The 20,578-nt window shown below is 44.9% G+C and overlaps 1 protein-coding gene across 1 annotated transcript in view; it reads right to left on the bottom strand.

The window, feature by feature from the left end:
* Positions 1 to 20,257, bottom strand: part of DSCAM (DS cell adhesion molecule) — an 823,896-nt gene extending 803,639 nt beyond the window's left edge. Inside the window, exon 1 of the mRNA XM_043875189.1 lies at positions 19,687 to 20,257. Coding sequence (XP_043731124.1) covers positions 19,687 to 19,729 — 43 coding nt within the window. The 5' untranslated portion in view covers positions 19,730 to 20,257. The remainder of the gene's footprint in view (positions 1 to 19,686) is intronic.
* Between the last annotated feature and the right edge of the window lie 321 nt (positions 20,258 to 20,578).

Below are 20,578 nucleotides of genomic sequence, written 5' to 3'. Positions count from 1 at the left end.
GGTTTGTGGTCACAACGTACAATGAGATCAGTCAGAAAGGCAGTGTGCAGAGCTTCTCCAGAGATCTCTGCTGCTCTGACGCAGCAGCGTATAGGCTGGTTTGGGTTTCATGAGGGGCTTCCTGAAGTTTAACGTCTCCAACACAAGGAGAGATGGGGCCGACATGGGCACTTGTGTGAAATGGGTAGAGGGGACACTTTGGAGAGAAGACACACAGGAATACCAGCAGTCAGGTGATGCATGAACAGGTTCTGAGATCACTATGGGGCAGAGCCACCTTGCTCTGTCCACGGAAATCTGGAGTGCTTAACGTCTAATCCAGGCGCCATAGAAATAGACAACAGGACACGGGACACAGGCTGCACCTTGGGAAGCAGGGCGATCTGTGCTTCGCAACAAAGGGTGGGCAGCCGGTGCTTGGTCACATTTTGCGGACTGAGCGTCCTTTCTCAGGAATGAGTTGAGATTCCAGAAATGCTATGATTAGAACAAACCAACCCTGAAACGTCCAAAATGGTGCTTGCACTGCCACATTCTTCCATCATCTTTCTTCAGGAAAAAACTGAAGAAAGCACTGTTTGCTCTCTGACCCATCCCTACTCTCTGGCATAACTCGTATTTCCAGCTCTCCAGACAGCTACTTTAAGGCTCCTGTGTGTGCTCAGGAGCCAGCCCAGGTATCAGGAGCTCATTAGTTGATGAGGACAGCATAGCATTCAAGTTTTGGAACTGCACAGGTTCAAATCCTGCCTCTACCACTAGCTGAATCTATGACTTTAGAGGGCTTTGTGGGTGCTGCAGTGGTAAAGAACCCAACTGCCACAGCAGGAGACAAAAGAGATGTAGGTTCGATCCCTGAGTCAGGAAGATCCCCTAGAGAAGGAAATGGCAACCTACTCCAGTATTCTTGCCTAGAAAATTCCATGAACAGAGGAGCCTGCAGGCTAAAGTCCATGGGGTCACAAAGGGTCGGACACAACTAAGTGACTGAGATGATGATGATGATGGCTTTAGAGGAGTCACTTTGCCTTGGTAAGACTTGATTTCCCCCAAGTATAAAATGAGGATAATGTAAATAATTATCTCAAAGACTCACTTGAAGATTAAATGAGATTATACAATAAAGCTGGATGAAGCACAACCTGGAATCAAGATTGCCAGGAGAAATATCAATAATCTCAGAAATGCAGAAGACACCACCCTTACGGCAGAAAGTGAAGAGGAACTGAAGAGCCTCTTGATGAATGTGAAAGAGGAGAGTGAAAAAACTGGCTTAAAACTCAACATCCAAACAACTAAGATCATGGCATCCAGTACCATCACTTCATGGCAAATAGATGGGGAAACAGTGAGAGACTTTTTGGGCTCCAAAATCACTGCAGATGGTGACTGCAGCCATGAAACTAAAAGATGCTTGCTCCTTGGAAGAAAAGCTATAAAAGCCTAGACAGCATGTTAAAAAGCAGAGACATTACTTTGCCAACAAAGATGTGTCTAGTCGAAGCTATGGTTTCGCAGTAGTCATGTATGGATGTGAGAGTTGGACCATAGAAAAAGCTGAGTGCTGAAGAATTGATGCTTTTGAACTGTGGTGTTGGAGAAGACGCTTGAGAGTCCCTTGGACTGCAAAGAGATCCAACCAGTCAATCTTAAAGATCAGTCCTGAATATTCATTGCAAGGACTGATGCTGAACCAATACTTTAGCCACCTGATGCAAAGAATTGACTCATTGGAAAAGAAAGATTGAAGGAAGAAGGAGAATGGGACAACAGAGGATGAGATAGTGGGATGGTATCACTGACTCCATGGACATGAGTTTGAGCAAGCTCTGGGAGTTGGTAATGGACAGGGAGCCCTGGTGTGCTGTGGTCCATGGGGTTGCAAAGAGTCGAACACAACTGAGCAACTGAACTGAATTGCACTGATACAATAAAACATTTAGCCCAGTTCATGGCATATAGTAAGAGCTTGATAAGTATAACTAGATATTATAGATAGATTCATCCAGCACTCGATAAAAAAGTGACTCTGTAGACTCCAACATAGTTATAAACTTTAGGTTACTTAGTCAATACCCAAATATCTTTAAATCTCTTTTCAGTCAGGTCCTCCTTGGGACCATGACCCAAGGTTTAAGATATGACTAGCAGATAGGATTGAAGGCAAACTCCAAAACAGAGGTCTAATTGGGGATCCAGGACCCAACTCTGCTAGAACCTCATACTAATGAACCCCAGGCAGCGTGTGTCATGCAAGGAGGTCATCCAGACAATAAGCAGAGCTTCATGACCTTACGACCACCTGCTAAGGAAAGCTTGGGCCATCCAAGCTCTGAGAACTCACAGCGCTGGGCAATTTTCATCACATGTGCACTCCATAGAGGGTAAACATGTCCTGCATGCATAATTAGTCTGTACACTATCTAAATGTCAGAGAACAAGAAGACAGTAACCACCACACGGCACATGCGTGCACACACACACACACGCAGGCACACACAGGTATTACTCTTATTATAAGAAGTTCCATTCAAGCTCAGGAAGTAAGACTAAGTAGTGTTTTCTGAATTCTTCAAGATATGTGCCCCGTGGATACTTCAGTGAAATAAATCAGCCACAAACAATAAGACTCAGACACGTAGGCACAAAATTGATTTGTGTCCTTCTCATAAGAGCCTCAACTGATACAAAACTCACAACCAATTTCAGTCTCCAATTACCAATTTCAAAATCATTTTTATTCTAAAATTTTGACATTGAGAAAACTGTGGTCAGTTGAGGACAAATGAAATATAATATACTTAAAGACAGACACCTGATTTAACTTACAGGGCTGGGGAGGACCCTCCATATAATGAATGTAATATAAATGTCACCTTACTCCAATTTCACTCCTAAGCACACCAACAATAGAACATAATACCAGGAAATAATTCTACCACCAAAGTGAATAAAAGTTAATTAACCTGTCTCTTACTTACTTAACTCAAATTAAGTGAATGGGGGTCAACAGGGAAAATTAAATGAGTTTTCCTCATTTACACACTGATTCTTAAAGGTTGATATGCACATTCTCAAAACAACTATCATTCAACTTTAAAGCAAATTTAATGTCATCATCTTCAAAGTTTAAAAACAGTCCAGTAAGTGTGGATTTATTTGGAAGATTTGGGGACGCTTATGATGTGGAGTAAACAAATCTATGACTTCAGATGACAAGAGCTCAAAATTCTGTCTTTGAATACCAGGTCCCATTGACCTCAGGACAATGATCAATATCTCTAAACTCTGGCCTCAAATTCTGTAAAACTGAGATTCAAAGTACTTATTCATTTGACTGGTTGGAATGAACGATGGTCATATGGCAGTGTGGGTTTGTAAACAGACATAGGCTGAGTCCTTGTTCTGCCTTTTAACAGCGAAGGGACCCATGCATGCGTGTTAAGTTGCTTCTGTCACGTTCAACTCTTTGTGAACTATGGACTGTAGCGCACCAGGCTCCTCAGTCCATGGGATTTTTCTAATTAAGAATACTGCAGTGGGTTGCCGTGTCCTCCTCCAGGGGGATGTTTCCTGACCCAAGGATTGAACGCACTGTCTACCTGCATTGGCAGGTGGATTTTTTACCACTAGCACCACCTGGGAAGCCCTGAGGAACCCATAGCACTCATTTAATCCCACCTTCCTTACAGTGGCAATGACAACAATTCCTGCCTTCCTACAAAGCTTTGAGCATCATAGGAAATCCCATGGGCTCTTAAAGTAGAACCTCACATCTAGCAATAAATAATTCCAGCCATTATTGTTGACATCACCATCACTATTATGACTAATAAATAAAACAGGTGTACATAACATAAGCTACATGCCTGGACACTTTACATACTCAATAAATGTGAATTTCCTTCCACATTAATCATTTTTGTAATGGTAAGAACTATAAGCAGAATTTCTCGCTTCAAAGAAAACCAAGAGATTTTAGTTTCTCAAATGACATTGGCACAATTTTTGGAGTATCAGGATGTAAAAATTTAAGCAGGTATTGGTTCCCTATATTGTCATTAATTCTTATGGCCCAGCTTTCTTAGAAGGAGGTATAGGGAACCAATGATGTATAGTATCACCATGTGGCCCCTTCTTAAAGATGTCATAAGTTCCAACAAAATCAAAACACATATACATTTGATAGGAAAAACAACTATACATAGTCTAGTCACCTTTCTCATAACCAGACTATCCCATTATGCTAATGCAAAGGACAAAGCATCTACTTCTGCTTTATTGACTACGACAAAGCCTTTGACAGTGTGGATCACAATAAACTGTGGGAAATTCTTAAAGAGATGGGAATACCAGACACCTTACCTGTCTCTTGAGAAATCTGTATGCAGGTCAAGAAGCAACAGTTAGAACTGGACATGGAACAACAGACTAGTTCCAAATCGGGAAATCAGTATGTCAAGGCTGTATATTGCCGTCTTGCTTATTTAACTTATATGTTGAGTATATCATGCGAAATGCCAGGCTGGATGAAGCACAAGTTGGAACCAAGATTACTGGGAGAAATATCAATAACCTCAGATACACAGATGACACCATGCTTATGGCAGAAAGTGAAGAAGAACTAATGAGCCTCTTGATGAAAGCAAAAGAGGAGAGTGAAAAAGTTGGCTTGAAACTCAACATTCAAAAATCGAAGATCATGACATCTGGTCCCATCACTTCATGGCAAATAGATGGGGAAACAATGGAAACAGTGAGACTTTACTTTTGGGAGCTCCAAAATCACTGCAGATGCTAACAGCAGCCATGAAAAGACCCTTGCTCCTTGGAAGAAAAGCTATGACCAAACTAGACAGCTATTAAAAAGTAGAGACATTACTTTGCCAGCAAAGATCCATCTAGTCAAAGCTATGGTTTTTCCAGTAGTGATGTATGGACGTGAGAGTTGGACTATAAAGAAAGCTGAGTGCCGAAGAATTGATGCTTTTGAACTGTGGTGTTAGAGAAGACTCTTGAGAGTCCCTTGGACTGCAAGGAGATCAAACCAGTCCATCCTAAAGGAAATCAGTACTGAATATTCAGTGGAAGGACTGATGCTGAAGCTGAAACTCCAATACTTTGGCCACCTGATGTGAATAACTGACTCACTGGAAAAGACCCTGATGCTGGAAAAGATTGAAGGCAGGAAGAGAAGGGGATGACAGAGGATGAGATGGTTGGATGGCATCACTGACTCAATGGACATGAGTCTGAGCATGCTTCAAGAGTCAGTGATGGACAGGGAAGCCTGGTGTGCTGCAGTCCATGGGATCGCAAAGAGTCGGACATGACTGAGCAACTGAACTGAACCGAAAGGGCAAAAAAGTGACAGAATATGAAGAAAAAATCCAATCATTACTAAGTTCAGTGCTCATTTGTGTCCGACTTTTTGTAGCCCCATGGACTGTAGCCCACCAAGTTCCTCCGTCCATGGGATTTTCCAGGCAAGAATACTGGAGTGGGTTGCCATTTCCTGTTCCAGGGTATCTTCCTGATACATCTCCTGCATTCATTGCCAGGCAGGTTCTTTATCACTAGCACCACCTGGGAAACTTACTAAGCCCACTGAACTGCAAAATTAAGCCCTGGTCACCTCTCACCATAGAGTAGAAATCCACTAATAACAACACCGCCATCCATACTTTTCACTTACATTCTTTCCCATACATTTGAAACCTCCTTATATCAGAAAGCATTTCATAAGCATTTAACTCAACAGACCTCAAAGTCACCCAACCTAAAATACCCTGCTTGGAAAAGCAAACTCACTAAGTGAGCTCAGGCTTCATGAGTTCACCAACACCCTGAGCCATGTTGTTAAAACACAAAGCAGACAAAAACAAAATGGTGGGCTCCTTCTTTAAGCAAATACACACTTGAAATAAACACAGAGACACCCCTCCAGGACCACCACAGACAGCGAAAGCTTGTGTGCATAGGACACGAGAAAAAGAGAGAGATGCAAGCAGGGAAGTCCCTCTCCCCCGGGAAAATGGCTGGCGGCCTTTGAAGCCACACAGCTTCCTCCTCCTCCTGTGTTTCTCTGCATCTAATGCCCTCACATAACAGGCGCTTTCTAACCAGGGTTTCTACTTCTCAGAGTCTTCCGCAGTCCAGCCTCCGCCTGGGAGAGCAGGTGACAAAATATCCCCTTCTCCCTTCATCAGGCAACAAAGAGGATCACATCTCCAGGAAGAGCAGAGCTCCACAGCCTTCAGCTTAAGGCTCTCCGGACACGAAGTAATCAGGCGAGAGAGAAAATGCATTTGGAGCGGTTAGCACACAGGATTAATTGAATTATAATTTAATCATCTGATCAAATACTAATTAGCATAATCATGTGAAAGGAAAATGGTTGGAGGAACCCAGGAACACCTTGGCATCCTAGTAACTGACAAAAGAAGGGGACACAGAGATTTGGGGTTTTGTTTCTCTTTTGCTCATTAAAAAAAAATAGTAAATAAAGCTTAATCAATGGCAAGCATTACCAGCTATGGTTTTTGCAGCCAAAGGAATTACTACTGAGATGCAGAAGAAATATCCTTTCTTTCTCTGCAGCACGGTACTAGCATTCATGTTGTTGGTTAGTCACTAGTCACGTATGACTCTATGACCCTATGGACTAGCCTAGCCTGCCAGGCTCCTCTGGCCATGGGATTCCCCAGGCAAGAATACTGGACTGGGTTAGAATGCCCTCCTCCAGGGGATTTTCCCAACCCAGGAATCACACCCGGGTCTCCTGCATCGGCAGGGGAGTTCATAACCACTGAGCCACGTGGGAGCCCCTAGCATCCATAGAGATGCACAAAACCAATATTACTTTGTAGACAAGGCTCCAGACTATTTAACTTAGTGTCCTCAACCTCAGCATATTGACATTTTGGGCCGGAAAATTATTTGTTTTGGGGGTGGGGACAGGCGGTCCTGTCCACTGTAGGACACTCACTGCCTACCCACCAGATGCCAGGGGCATCCCCTTCTCCCCGGAGGTGTGACAACTCAAAGTGTTTCCAGATTTTGCCCAATATCCCTGAGGGGGTGACACTGCACTGGTTAGAATGCTGATTTAACTCAAGAACACAATTTGTCAGGAGCATTAAAAATGATCAAATCATAAAAGGAGGGAAGGAGTCTTTCATTCCCATCTGCCCAAAATAATGAGCCTAAAATAATAATTCCACAGAATTTCAGGCAGTTGATATCTGCTGTCTCTGGGTTAGAGTTTTATAATAACCCATAACACCTATGCTTGTGCAATTTGGAGAAAATAATTATAAATACCAGCCTCTCCCCATCCAGGGATCTCTAGAAAGACACAGCAGGCTTCTGTGGGCAACCCCCGTGGGGGACACTCCCAGGCTGAAAGAACACCATTCCTTGCTTTCAGACTTCAATGTGTCCTGAGCGGCTGGGGAACCAAAGCAGTGTACCCGACTCGTCCATGTCAGGGCAAACCTCCTGTGACTGAGATAATCAACAGAGTCAGGGAAGGCCCCTAGTCCCCAGGGAAATACCACTTTCTTCCTACACTCTCACTGTATGCATGAAGGCCCTGATTATTTGCTCCCAGTATCTAAGGAGGGCAAGAGACAGGTGAAAATGATTATGAGTGAATAAATACAGAAGGCCCCTCCAGTTCTTGCAAATGCATCTCCACTTACAATAGATTCATTGCACTGCCTTGGCCATTAGTCGGATGGTACCTAATCATGTTTATTTCTATGGAGAGATGTTAGAAACCTAAGGGAGAAACACTCAACGCTTATTAAAGCCTGCATTAAATACTTCCTATGGGTTGTGATGATGTTCTAATAATAAATCTGAGTCACACAATCTGTCATTTAAATTTTTCTAAAGAAAGTATTTAACCATTTACAATTACTCGAGAATCTCTTGAAGGTTATTAAACTTGCTGATAGAAACATTTATGACCTTTCCCATGGAGGAGACATGGAAAAAGGTTGACCTCATCTGCACAAAATTTAAAAGACAGCAGTCTGTCCAAGCTGTGGAGGCTGTGAAAACTCCAAATCAGAGAGGAATTGTGAGCTATTTTAAACAGATATCTTCTTCTATGAACTCCCTTGGCAGAGCTTGTGACTTCTGAACCCAAAGCCCTCCTTCCTTTTTAAAGGAACAGAGGTGCAAGAGTCCTTTGTTGCACAGAAGCAGTGTCTACCCTAATTCAGGGACTTATGAGTAAGCAGAAATTACACTTTTTCAGCCCGCAATGTCTTTCATACTGCTTTTCTTCTAAAGCTAAAAATCAAAACAGCCGCTCTGTAAGAATAATTTCTATCATGAATCACAATAAAATCGCCCAAGGTTTATAACATCCAACTTGTTTCAGATGCCTAGGAGGGAAAGTTATTTTTAATATAATCTAAAATAAGATCTCAGGACACAAAAATTTATTTTTAAAGGTTCTGAATTGAGGCCTCTCTCCAGCACACGTTCATGTCTATTTTAGTTAAAAAATCAAGGACATGGAGTTTTGAAAAGATTATTCTGCCACTAATAACTGTCCTCAATTTTATCATACACATGACAAGGTCTAAAATGAATATATGTCCTTATGTGCCATTTTCTCTTTTTATGACAACCCAGCATTAATGACAGTACTTCATATGACAAGCACAGTCCACTTGGGGTCATTTACCTAAAAGAAGGGAGCGGAGGTCAAGAAAACCCCAATGAGCAAATGATCCCCAAGTCCCTTATTCCTGGCTTTGGAAGGAGCTTCTGTGCCCTGATATGGGAAAGAAGGCACGTGTGATGTTCCCAGGGTGATCCAGGCAGAACCTCAAGCTGCAAACAGACCCAAATCTGTTTGGCCATGGTGCATATCTTAAGCTTTTTCAATATGATCACCCAAATGGTTTCCCACCATTGATCTCTTGCTCGGAGATCATTGAATGCAGTTACATTTAGGCTCAAAAGGTTTCTCTGCCAGGCCTCCAGCTGCTAGCAAAGAAGGGTCAATATGAGAAAACACAAACAGAACCAAGTATATCAGCATAGCACATGCTAGCAATGAACCTAGATATCAAATATACTAAAACAATAAGGAAAAATTATGTACACGCATATACACACATATACACATTTGGATACAAATAATCATAGACAGTAGATATATATACAGATGATTCTCAAGTTGTGTGTATGCTAAGCTGTGCTTGACTCTATAACCCCCATGGACTGTAGCCTGCAAGGTGCCTCTGTCCATGGGATTCTCCAGGCAAAAGTACTGGAGTGGGTTGCCATTTCCTCCTCCAGGGGATTTTCCTGACTCAGGGATTGAACCGACATCTCTTACATCTCCCGCATTGCCAGGTGGGCTTTTTACCACTAGTGCCACCTGGATTCTCAAGCTACTAGCATCTAAATTAGAAGTCCCTGGTTGGGATCACAGGTCCCTCTACTCAGGGTCTTCCCCATTACCAGCCCCCATAACTAACTCTCCCTAAAGCTGTCCAAATCTTTGTGGGAGTCAATGAAGCCCCAGCCCCACATACGTATGCCCTCTCAGTAAATCACTTCACAAAGCTCCCCAACAGTGCACTGGGGGTCATGAAGCCGTATCAGGTAAACATTCTAGCTACTGTCTGGCTGACCCTCTACCTCCATCAGGGGTTGGGCAGTCTCTTCCCAAGCATGCTTTTCTGGAGCTGGGTTTCACCACCTGGGAGAATAGTAACAGAGAGACTTTGGCCTACACACCCCAGAACTGTTGACCCAGACCCTCCGGTGATCAGAGCTGGAAACTATACAACCAGCTACACAAAAGATCACATAAGCCTTATACATAGTCAAGCTGAAGGTCCCCTGGGGGAGGGAAAAAAATGGAAAAAACACATATCAGAGTTAGACCTCAGTAGCTTTTCAAACTGCAGACTGCAAGGAGATCAAACCAGTCAATCCTAAAGGAAATCAACCTTGAATATTGGAAGGGCTGATGCTGAAGTTGAAGCTCCAATATGTTGGCCACATGATTCGAAGAGCCGCCTCATTGTAAAAGACCCTGATGCTGGGAAAGATTGAGGGCAGGATGAGAAGGGGGTGGCAGAGGATGAGATGGTTAGATAACATCACCAACTCAAAGGACACAAATCTGAGCAAACTCTGGAAGACAGTGAAGGACAGAGAAGCCTGGAGTGCTGCAGTGCCTGGGGTCACAAAGAGTCGGACACGACTGAGTGACTGAACAGCCACGATAACAACAAACCAGAGTCTCCTGTGAGAGACTCATGGGAGACAAACCTTCTAGGAAATGCCCAAACTTCTCCCTGACCCAGCCCACTTGCACTTTGAGAACCAGTAGCCCTGATCCTGGCCTGGAGGCACCACAAACTGGAACACGGTTCAAGGCATCCACAGACTGGCTTCCAGTCAGTGTGGCACTCTCCTCCCAGCTCACAAAACTGCTGTCTGGATATGGGAGCCCCTTCCTCCATATGCTTGGTCTTCCCATAAACCTTAACTTCCATGGCCTCCAGGCACCTGATATCCCAGAGGTCTACAGCATATTCCCACCTTCCCATCGCCAGTGATGGGGTGGCAGAGTGATGTGGCAGTAATGGGTGGGAGGAGGAGAAGGGGTCTCTTGTGATTCCAAGTCAGAGCTGGTGGTGGTCGGTGATACGAGATCTCATGGGCCATAGATGAACCAACTACTGATCAAAGTAATTACCCCAAACAAATACCAAGATCACTTCTAGGTCAAAATTTTCTACCCTCATTTCTACATATAAATATCCACCAAGCCTATTTTAAAACAGTAGCCACCAAAGATTTGATAGCTATTGATCTTGGTGAGTCATAACATATGCATGTACATGACTGGTAATTCACCACCTTACTCACCTTCTGCCTCCATGTCAAGGTACCAGACAGGCACCTGCTATCTTTGGCTTTACCAACTTGAATCATTTATGAAAGAATAATTCTGTATCTTAGAGCGCATTTCATATGTTTTACACGTTTTCTTTCACTGGCCAAAGAACTAGACAAATGGCTCCCCTTTGCAGGAACCAGCTGTGACAAGGTCGAGGGGGGGTGACAAAAAAACACTACTGTGCCCTGTCTATGGAGTCAAGTTGCTCATTTCACTAGTAAAGTTGGTTGTGGTTGTTATCACTGGGGTCTTCAGTTCATTCCTGAAGTCTCCCATGTAATATTACAAAGCATCGTTATTTCTACCCTGGCAGCTACAAATCAGTTATTAAAAATGCTCTACAGCTGATATTAAGAAATAAACATGGTAATTAGGCAGACTGGGGTTTGGGGTGTCTTATGGGAACTCAAGATCAAATCATGCCACAGTGGGGCTAGAGTGGAGAGAAGAAATGAGTCTCAAGTTTCCCTAATGAGAAAGTGTGTTTACTCAAAGGCTTCCACAATAGAGCTCAGGTCTACATTTAAAAAAAAAAAAGTAAAATTTAAAAACACAGCAAATTGCCATGGTTCTAATTATCTTCATGATTTGCCTTTCTCTTGCAACATAATTGTAAAAATTTTCCCATCACCCTGAAGTCCCTGTGATGAGTGAAAAAACAGGTCCCATGAGAAAAATCAATGCTTTATTCAATATTAGGAAAAGGAATCAATGCTGAGTCTCCACTGCCTTTAGCCATTTCAAGTGACACAGCTCTGCAGGGTGTGACATAGGCCATCTTGGCCAGCATTCAATGAAACAGGAGCCACCCACACAGGTTGGTTCATCACTCAGTCTATGAGGATGCAGAAGACACTTGGGGACTCTGAAGTCATGGGGTTCTTCACTGAGAGTGTTATTTACCACCAGTGTTGTTTTGCAGAAGCATCCAATAATTTGAGATTCAGGTATCCAGGAAAAAAACTATAAACTGACTTCACTGTGTTTAGTATTAATATTTATGCACAGTGGACAACAAGAGGACTTCCTTAAGTTTTCTGTAAAGCCAAGCTTAAAATTGTTTCCTGGTTCACCATTTTAATATTAAAAGAGGCAAGGCTCATATGAACCAAAATCTGCAATTAATTCATTCAAGCCTCTTTCCATCACCTCATCAAACCTGCCTGTTCCATAGTCTGGGAAGATGGGCTACAAAACAACCCATTGCATAGACATTTCTTCACAAAATTAAAAATAATGCCTTTCATGTATCATAATCTGGGGTAGCTCTGGCTTTTGTTCAGATGTTCAACCTATCTACAAACCAGCAGCATTTCAATACAAATTCAAGAATTCTATCATTAATAGAAAACAATGTATACTTGGGGCTAGTAAAACCAAAATATTACCCAGAATAAATGTAGTCTGAGTAAGGAAGACTATCTCATTCCTAAGAGCAAGTGTGTTCATTTTTCTTTGTCTGGGAACGTTAATGTCAATCAAGCCAGCCTGTGTGACATGGCCGACCTCATCTGGACTGGCCAAATAGAAGAGAATATTTTTTTAAATCTCCGAAATGTAATATCTGATTAACAGAGGAGCCTGCAATAATCAAAAGATCCTAAACATGAACACTTCTCTTAATAATCGCTCTCCTTTAAACATGCATGCAGATTCACTCTCCTATCCTCTGCTGCTGAGCATCTTCAAGAAAGGCGATGCTCACTGAGAAGTAAGCATCTGTAGCAGCCTTGCAAGTTCAACATGCTCCCTTCTCTTCATTCCTCTGTTCAGACCTACCCAAGCTCAGTTTCCAAATGATACAGATACTGGCTCCCCACCCCCACCTCCCAAGTCTGACATGGACTTAAGTCCTGAGAGCATTTCAAGAATACTCTGCAGAGTTCAAAGCCATTTCTCAATATTTCTGCAAGGGTTGGTGTGCTTTATTTTCCCCTCCACAAGGAAAAAAAAAAAGTCTCTAAGGTGCTGGAAAGGTAAGGGAAGCCCACATTTCCTACGGAGGTGATCTCACGTTTTCAATTCTTTCGTTTTTCCAGCCGCTGCATTTTAAAACAGCTTTCTATAAATAGGACTGCTTGCTCACTCTTAAATCTAACTCACTGTCTTCTGCGTAAAAATAACTTAAATAGGGATGCAGGCAAGATTCATTAATCCCTGTCATCCTGCCTCTCTATGTAGTAGCCTCTTCCCTCTTCTTATCTCATCATCTGTCTTGTCAGCCCCATTTATCCCTCTCCATTACACCAAGATATGTATTTATAGAACACAGGGGGCTTACAGACCAAAAATTAATCCAAATGAATAATTTTTTTAATTGTAAGTATTGATCAATATAGGATAAAGAGAGATCTCCAAAAAAATCAAACAATGATAAATACTGTAATCTCCCAGACACCTAATTTGATTCGTGTTGGAATACAAATCGCAATTTTAATGTTAAATCATATTCCTTTCATGTTACTTTGACAAAGGAACCAACTTTTACATTTGGTTCTGCTCCAAAATAAGAAAAAAAGACAGTGATGAGACAGACACCCATACATCAATAGAATGCTTAAGAAAACAGTAATGTGATTTTTTTAAAGACGATTAAGGCCTAAGAAGCTGAGCTTCGTTTTGATGTCCTGGGTGGCTCTTTGATGGAGAAATGAATTCCCAGGAACCCCTAGGGAAACTTATGTGTCGGTTTGATGTTTCTGACTGGCTTTCAGAATGCGACAGGGCTTTAAACCTCGAATAGGATGTTTGAATCGTACCACTTAGCCGTGTACACTTGAGAACAAGGGGTCCGATGCATTTATTGACTTATTTTCTGTGACACTTGACCCAATCCAGGTCACAAAGAGCACCTAAAGTAATTACATCATTGGTATGTAACTGTGATGAGGTCCTAGCCCATGTTCCAAATGTGAATCCAGTTTGGAAAAGAGAAGAAAATGCCGCAGAAGCATTTTTAGAAAATAAACATTTCTAAAGCCAGGGAGTCAGTACATCAGACAAGATGGCAGAAGCCAAGGAATCCATACTGGTGCTTTCGTGCGCTTCTCACGGTGGCTTATACAGTAGAATTAGAGATGCGGATAGAGAAGAAGCAAACGGGGACAGCAAGGAAGGATAGACAGAGGCATTAGAGAGAGGCAGATGGGCGGGAAGAGGGATCGGAGGAGGGGAGAAAGCTCTGCCCATCACGCTCTCCCTTCTTGCTGTTGGTCAGGGGACATCTGTTTGTAGTCACCCTGCAAGCACTCTGCTCCGTGCTAAGGACACACACTGGCGTGGTAGGAGCCTCATTTGTGGATCTCGCATTCCAGTGAGGGAGGCAGACACTAGCCAACCAAGCACCAAATAAACAAGAGTTACAGATTACCCTATCAAGGAAAACCCGAGGTTTCAGGACCCAGGATAATGCAGGAATCTAATTTTGAGGGGGAGGGGGAGCAGGTCTCTGAATCCAGTCTTTCTGAACCTCCTGACCTTTGAACCCCAAACCGGTTATCAGCACCAGCCGGGTGGCTCTGCCCCCGCCCAGAGAGGGTGGACCGTGAGCCACCGACCGAAGGAACTCAGAACTAAACAGTGGGTACAAGTCGGGCTGCTGGAACCTTCCATCCTCATGTCTTATCTTACTTAACCCATAAATTCAGCAAGGGGATGCAAATCTGAATGTTGTCATGTTTTGCAAAATTAAGGAACAGAACGTAAGTATGGGGGAGGGGCAGGAGAGATAAAGTGAGAATTTAAGATGAGAATTTCTGTGCTGGGTACTCTGGAATGTGAAGAGTTAACACGCGGTCCAGGCGAACAGGTGATGCCCAGTGTGCCTGGGGGAGCAAGGAGGGGGGCCTGGGCTCGGAGCCCTGGTCTGCAGGGACGGCTGGACTGCAGAGGAGAGGCGCGCCGGGATCACCCCTGTCCCCAGCACGCGGAGCTGAGGGGGGAGAGGGGACTGGGAGGTGGAGACGCCTCCGGAATGACATTGGAAGGTCAGCCAATCAGGCGCGCGGCTGCGCCCGAGCGGCCACATCCGCCGACAGGAGGCGCTCGCGGGCCGGGCTCCCGCCAGGCCGGAGGGGAGGGGGATGCAAGCGAGCCCTCCGCGGGCCCCCCTCCCCAGCCCCGGACACCGCCTCCCCGCTTCTCTGCACCTCCGGGGTTTCAGTAGATTGCTACGGGCCTCCTGGGGAACGTTGGGAACAAAGACTGCGGACCCTGCCTCGCCGGCCGCGGCTGTAGCCCGCGCATCGGTTGCTCCCGTTGGGATGAACTCCGGACCGCTGAGGCTGGACCAGGCGAACTTAAGATGCGGCGGGGAGGAGAGGCTCCGGCAGCCGAGCTCAGCCCCGCGCCTCGAGGGCGGCGAGGAGCCTTCGTCTGCTCGGCTGAAGGCGGCCGCACCAGTCTTGTGAGGTTTGCCGCCCACTAGTGTCCTGTGGTAGGGACACAGTTGACATGCAGGTAGCACCACCTCGCCATCTCCCCATTCCCGCCGTCGCCGGTGCAGCCGGTACCCGGAGCCCGCGTGAGCGCAGCGCGGTGCCGCGAAGATGCCCTGACGCCGCGCCCTCCAGCGAGCGCCAGGGGCCTCCCCGCTGCCCCGCCGAGAGCCCCCCTGAGACCCGGCACGGGGGCATGCCGACTGCTCTGCCCGACCTAATGCTAACTGTATTATTTCCACTGCCTATTAATTATTTATGAGGCGCATTCATAATCTCAGCCGTAGAATTCAGCTCATTTTGTGAAATCTGGATGCCGTAGATTTTATAAATGCATCCACTGGGACGATCCACCGTTCTCCTTTTCCAACATCAATTTCCAGTTTCCTGCTGTAGTCTTAGGTCTCTATAAAATGACCTTCCCTATTTATTTTTCTCGCGCGCGCGCTCCTTCTCTGCTTTGCATGGAGGTCCAAGGCCCATTGCCCTGAGTCTCCTTAGGAAATATTCCTTGCATCTCATCCAGACACATCAATGATAAAGCATTCTGACAGCTACCTGGAGGTCCTGGAATTAGGGATTTAGATTGGTTTCCCCTCCCCCTTCGGTCACCATTATTTCCTGGATCAGCCCACCAATTCTGCCCAGTAAGTCACTGAGTCTCCGAGGCAGCCCCAAACTGCAGTTACACCACAGTGACATCCAGGAGAGAGTAAGAAGTGGAGAAGGATTGGCTGGCATTTAATAAAGGTCTACATGGGATTTTGTTTTCCTACATAGGGCATCTTGCAGGGGCACAGAAGCTAAAGAGACCTAGAAAAATTTTTTGAACCGTATAATTCTGGGGTAGAATTTAAATCTGTTCAATAAAAATAGGAGAGGGAGAAATGGGGAGGAAGCCCTGGAATTATCCACCTGGTAACATTTTTTTTCTTACTTCCACATATTTACATAAATAAAAATCACCTTAAAACCCTGAAGGTGAATTTGCACTCATAAATGCCTGCTCCTAAATTTAAATAAAATACAAGTTTTCGGCACATAATTCCCTGTGGATATGACAGGGGATGCTGAAAGGCTCTGCATAGCCCACTTGCCCTTTGACAAACACCCTTCTCTGCCCAGCACCCACCCTCTCTAAGCTCCACAAGCTCCCTGAAAATGGCAAAGCCCAGTACTGCATGGCTCAGGAAAAAAGATGCTGTCAGGGACATATGTGTACCTAACAACAGAGACACAAGGGTACTCGCAAGAATGTATTATACAGAATAAGTCTGCTTATTAGTCATTATTCTGCTTGTCTGAAGGCCCACCTATGCTTTTAACAAGAATGGTAAACTAGAATGTTCTCACCAGGGTTAAAGCCGAGAGAAACTGTGATAAAACACAATGCAGTGTGATCCCATTCCAAGGAAAGGTTGTGAGATCTATCTGTACGTATAGGGACTCCCCCTTTCCTGGCTCTGTAGCTGAAGCTCCCTCGGAGTATTTCCAGAACATTTCGGGACAAGTTGTCTGCTTTAATGCATGATGACTGCACCTGATCAGGTGAGGTAATTCATTCAAGGGTTTAACCCATGAAGGGACTGTTCTCTGTTTTACCCCCAATACTGTCTGCAGCCTGTTCAGCAATGATGCTTTTCATTAAGAAAAAACAATGTACATTCCATTACATCTGTAGGAAAAATGGTGTTGTCTATAGTTAAAATGCAGACACACTGTGGGCTTATTTTATGAGTACCCCAAAATATCAAACTGCATAATCTTTCACAACTAGGTTTTTTTTTTTTATGTCAGACATTTTGATGTCTGAGGCCTAGTAGTAATCGGTTCTGGTTATTAGAATTCATAGATCTTTTATCACATTAATTAGGAATTTTTTTAAATTAAGGTAGGCCAAGAAATGACAGTCATTTTTTAAAAAATCTCTCAATGTTTTTCAAGTCTCATTCAGTTAGGTAAGAACCATTTAATTTCACATTTTGAAATATGGTCCTATGAACAAACATCATTCCAAACTCGACTCTTATTTCATTTTGACATGACTATATATTTTTATGATCCTTTCCACAGTATGCATTGAACATCATTCCTTGAAACTCCTTAAAGTTAGTTCCCCCCACAAATGAAAGAGTCCAAAGCTCTACAGTCAGGCCTTTTTTTTTTAATGCCTCATCTTATAAAGAGAGGGCCATTTTTATATAGAAGATTCCATATCCTTCTGGATCACAACATGTAATACAGCAAAATAAAATTTTCATTTGCATGTGCCGTCTCTGTCTCATATTATGAAATCTATATGTATTCATTATAGTATCAATAATGGTGATTATTAATCAATTTTAAGGGTCCTGAAAAAGGTGTAAGAAGATAAGGCTCATTAGACTCAATATAAATGCACTTACATAGTCTTTGTACATATTGTCCACCAAGTAGATTATTTGAGGTTTTATACAATTTGCTCATTATATATGACTCTATCATTATTTTAGTAAAACTGATTCCAAAAACAAAAGTCACACATCTCAGCATCTCTGTCTCGGAGACAGTACCAGACCTATTTCTGTCATGTATAAGTATGAAACTATAAAACAGATACCAATTGACTGACCATCCGAAGCACAACCTCTGCTCATCCCGGAATACATACTTCCCAATAGGGTAGAAATGATGTTTCATCCTGGAGCCCAGGCCTTTCTAGGGAACCCCGGGGGGGTACGCCCGGACAGGTGAGACAGGCCGTCAGGGCTCCGTGGCTCTGGAACACGTATGTGAGCATTTCTCTGTGTTCCCTGAGTTCATGTTGGCAAAGCAGAAAGGGCCGCCTTTCCTCATGCATCACCACACATTAGCTCCAGCAGATCTATCCCCCTAGGTAAATTCCCGCGAGGCTGCAGAGGAGGCATAGTGCCCTCTGGGAAAGATGGGTGTCATGTCAGAACTTGTTGCAATTCTTTCCTGCTAGGAAATCTCAACATGAAAGTTTTGAACACATTGCTTTAGGTGATATTAGAGAGTGAAGTGTCATCTTAACGTTAATTTCAGGCTTCCCTTCTCCCAGTCTTACCTTTTCTCAGTCATCTTTTTTTTTTTTTTTTGGTCCTTAATTTTACAAAGTTTATGCATTTCCCCTGGCCTGTCAGTGTGTTGATTTTTTAAGTACCATCCTGGTAGGCGAAGAAAATGTACCTCAATGCAGCTGACACTCAGAGCTGCCCTGTGCATCTTTCAGGAGAATCTTCCAGCCTCCCCCTGGCTTCTGGTATTTTCTCACAAGGGCGAGATTTTCTTTCCTTCTACCCCCTCCCTCCCACTTCCTCCCTTCTGGGTAGGGGATTCTGCTTAATGGTTTAATTTTAACTGTCAGCAAGTCATACATTTTATGCAGATTTGTGTTCTGAAATTTGAAATGGGAATCTCAGCTGTAGCTACTCCCAGGCAATGCCAAATGATGACAATTTCCTCTCGTTCCCAAATGAGAGGAAGCCATTCATACATGCGAGTTCATATTTACGCGGTGACAGGCAACTGAAGGTGCAGTCACACTTGCTAATTGGATCTGACTCAGTCAAGAGCAATAGCTTTTCAAATATCCAGGAAGAAAGCATTTCAAGATAAAATATCAGATCGGTATAGGAAAAGGAATGCTATTTGCAATATTCACGGATTTCATTTTTACAACTATACAGGTGTTTTGCAGAATTTGTCAACATTTCAGATGATGTAATGCTTATCAGCGCATATTTTTACATAAATGATGGTGGGGACTCTCTAGTACCAAGAAGGTTGGAGGGGGGGGGGTGTGGGGGCGGGTAGAAGGACAGATCTTTCTTAAAGGTTTCTCTTGCTGCTGGAGATCAATTGCAGCAGAATTAAAGCACATGTTTAAAAAGCTCAAAAAGCTTAGAATCTGAAGGCAGACGCTCTGAAATGACCCTTCCACCTGCCTGCACTTGGAATGCCATGTCCCTTGGAGGCTGCGAGGTGTCCAAGTGGCCATCCTGCCGTCTCTCTTCTTACCAAACCTGGTTTATTCTGACTGAGGCAGCTAGCTAGTATAGGAGTTAGCTTGAGCTGTCACTTTGCTAGGTAAGCGCCTTTAAATGATTACAGAGCAATTTTTCCCCCGGTCTCTCTTCATTGCTTCCTCTCCTCCCCCAAAGAAATATAAATAATATTTCTTAAAAATAAAAGCCTGAAAATGTCAACCCTGGTGGGGGAGGAAAGGGGAGAGACTTCGTCCATGCATCCACTCCCCCCACATCCCGGTCCATCCAAGAAATGAAATTCATCACAAACCGAAAGGCTCACCATTCGCGAAGCTCTGGAACAAGGAGAGGGCCAGTATCCACATGCCCCTGCTGCTCCCCGGCCTCCCGCGAGCGCCGCGCCGGCCTCGCCCCCCGCGCTCCGCCCGGCTCCGCTCGCTCGCCACCCGCCCGGGGGCCGCCGCCCGCCCGCCGCCGCCGCCGCCGCCGCCGCTGCTGCCGAGCCGCCCGGGCACGCGGCGCGGCCGGGCTCCGGGGCGAGGGCTGCGCTCGCCGCGCGCCGCGCTCCTGCACACCTGCTCCCGGGCGCCGCGCCCAACGCTGCGGCCAGAGCGGGCCGGCGGGGCTGCTGCCCAGGTGCGCCGTCAGCTCAGGGGGCCGCCGGCAGGTCGGCAGGTGGACCGAGCCGCACTCGCGGGCGTGAGCTCATCCCGGGCGCCCGGCGCCCCGACTGCGCAGCAAGCGGCCTCCCGTGCGCCGGCCCTCAGCCTCCGCATCCAGGCAGCAGGCGGGCGGGCAGGCTCATCTTTTCCTCTCCTGCGGCCCGAATCACATTGATCCCTCGCTAACCTTCCCTGGCTGGGAGGCGGGCGGGCGGGCGAGGAGCGAGAGGAGCGGAGGCGAGCGGGGACCCCCCTCCCCTGCCTCTGGCCGCTGGGGCGCTCTGCGGTCTTAAAGCAGCAGCGGAGAAGTGGAACCGAACTGGAGGCAGGACCGAGAGCGCAGCCACCGCACAGTCACGCACAGTCATCAGAGTGCATGTCTTCGAGGCTTAAATACTCATTTCAACAGCCGATTATTTTTAGTTATTTTCTTGCCGGTTGCTAATAAGATATGACCAGAGGTGACTCTTCCAGAAGGTTGCCAGATAAGCAGAGGTGACCAGGAAACGATGGCAGTTTTAATAAAATGTGCAGCTGGATTTCGCTTTCGTA

This window comes from Cervus elaphus, chromosome 19 (genome assembly GCF_910594005.1).
Source record: "Cervus elaphus chromosome 19, mCerEla1.1, whole genome shotgun sequence".
Classification (NCBI taxonomy): Eukaryota; Metazoa; Chordata; class Mammalia; order Artiodactyla; family Cervidae; genus Cervus; species Cervus elaphus.
The sequence above is the reverse complement of the archived record's forward strand: the minus strand, read 5'-3'. Positions and strand labels throughout refer to the sequence as shown.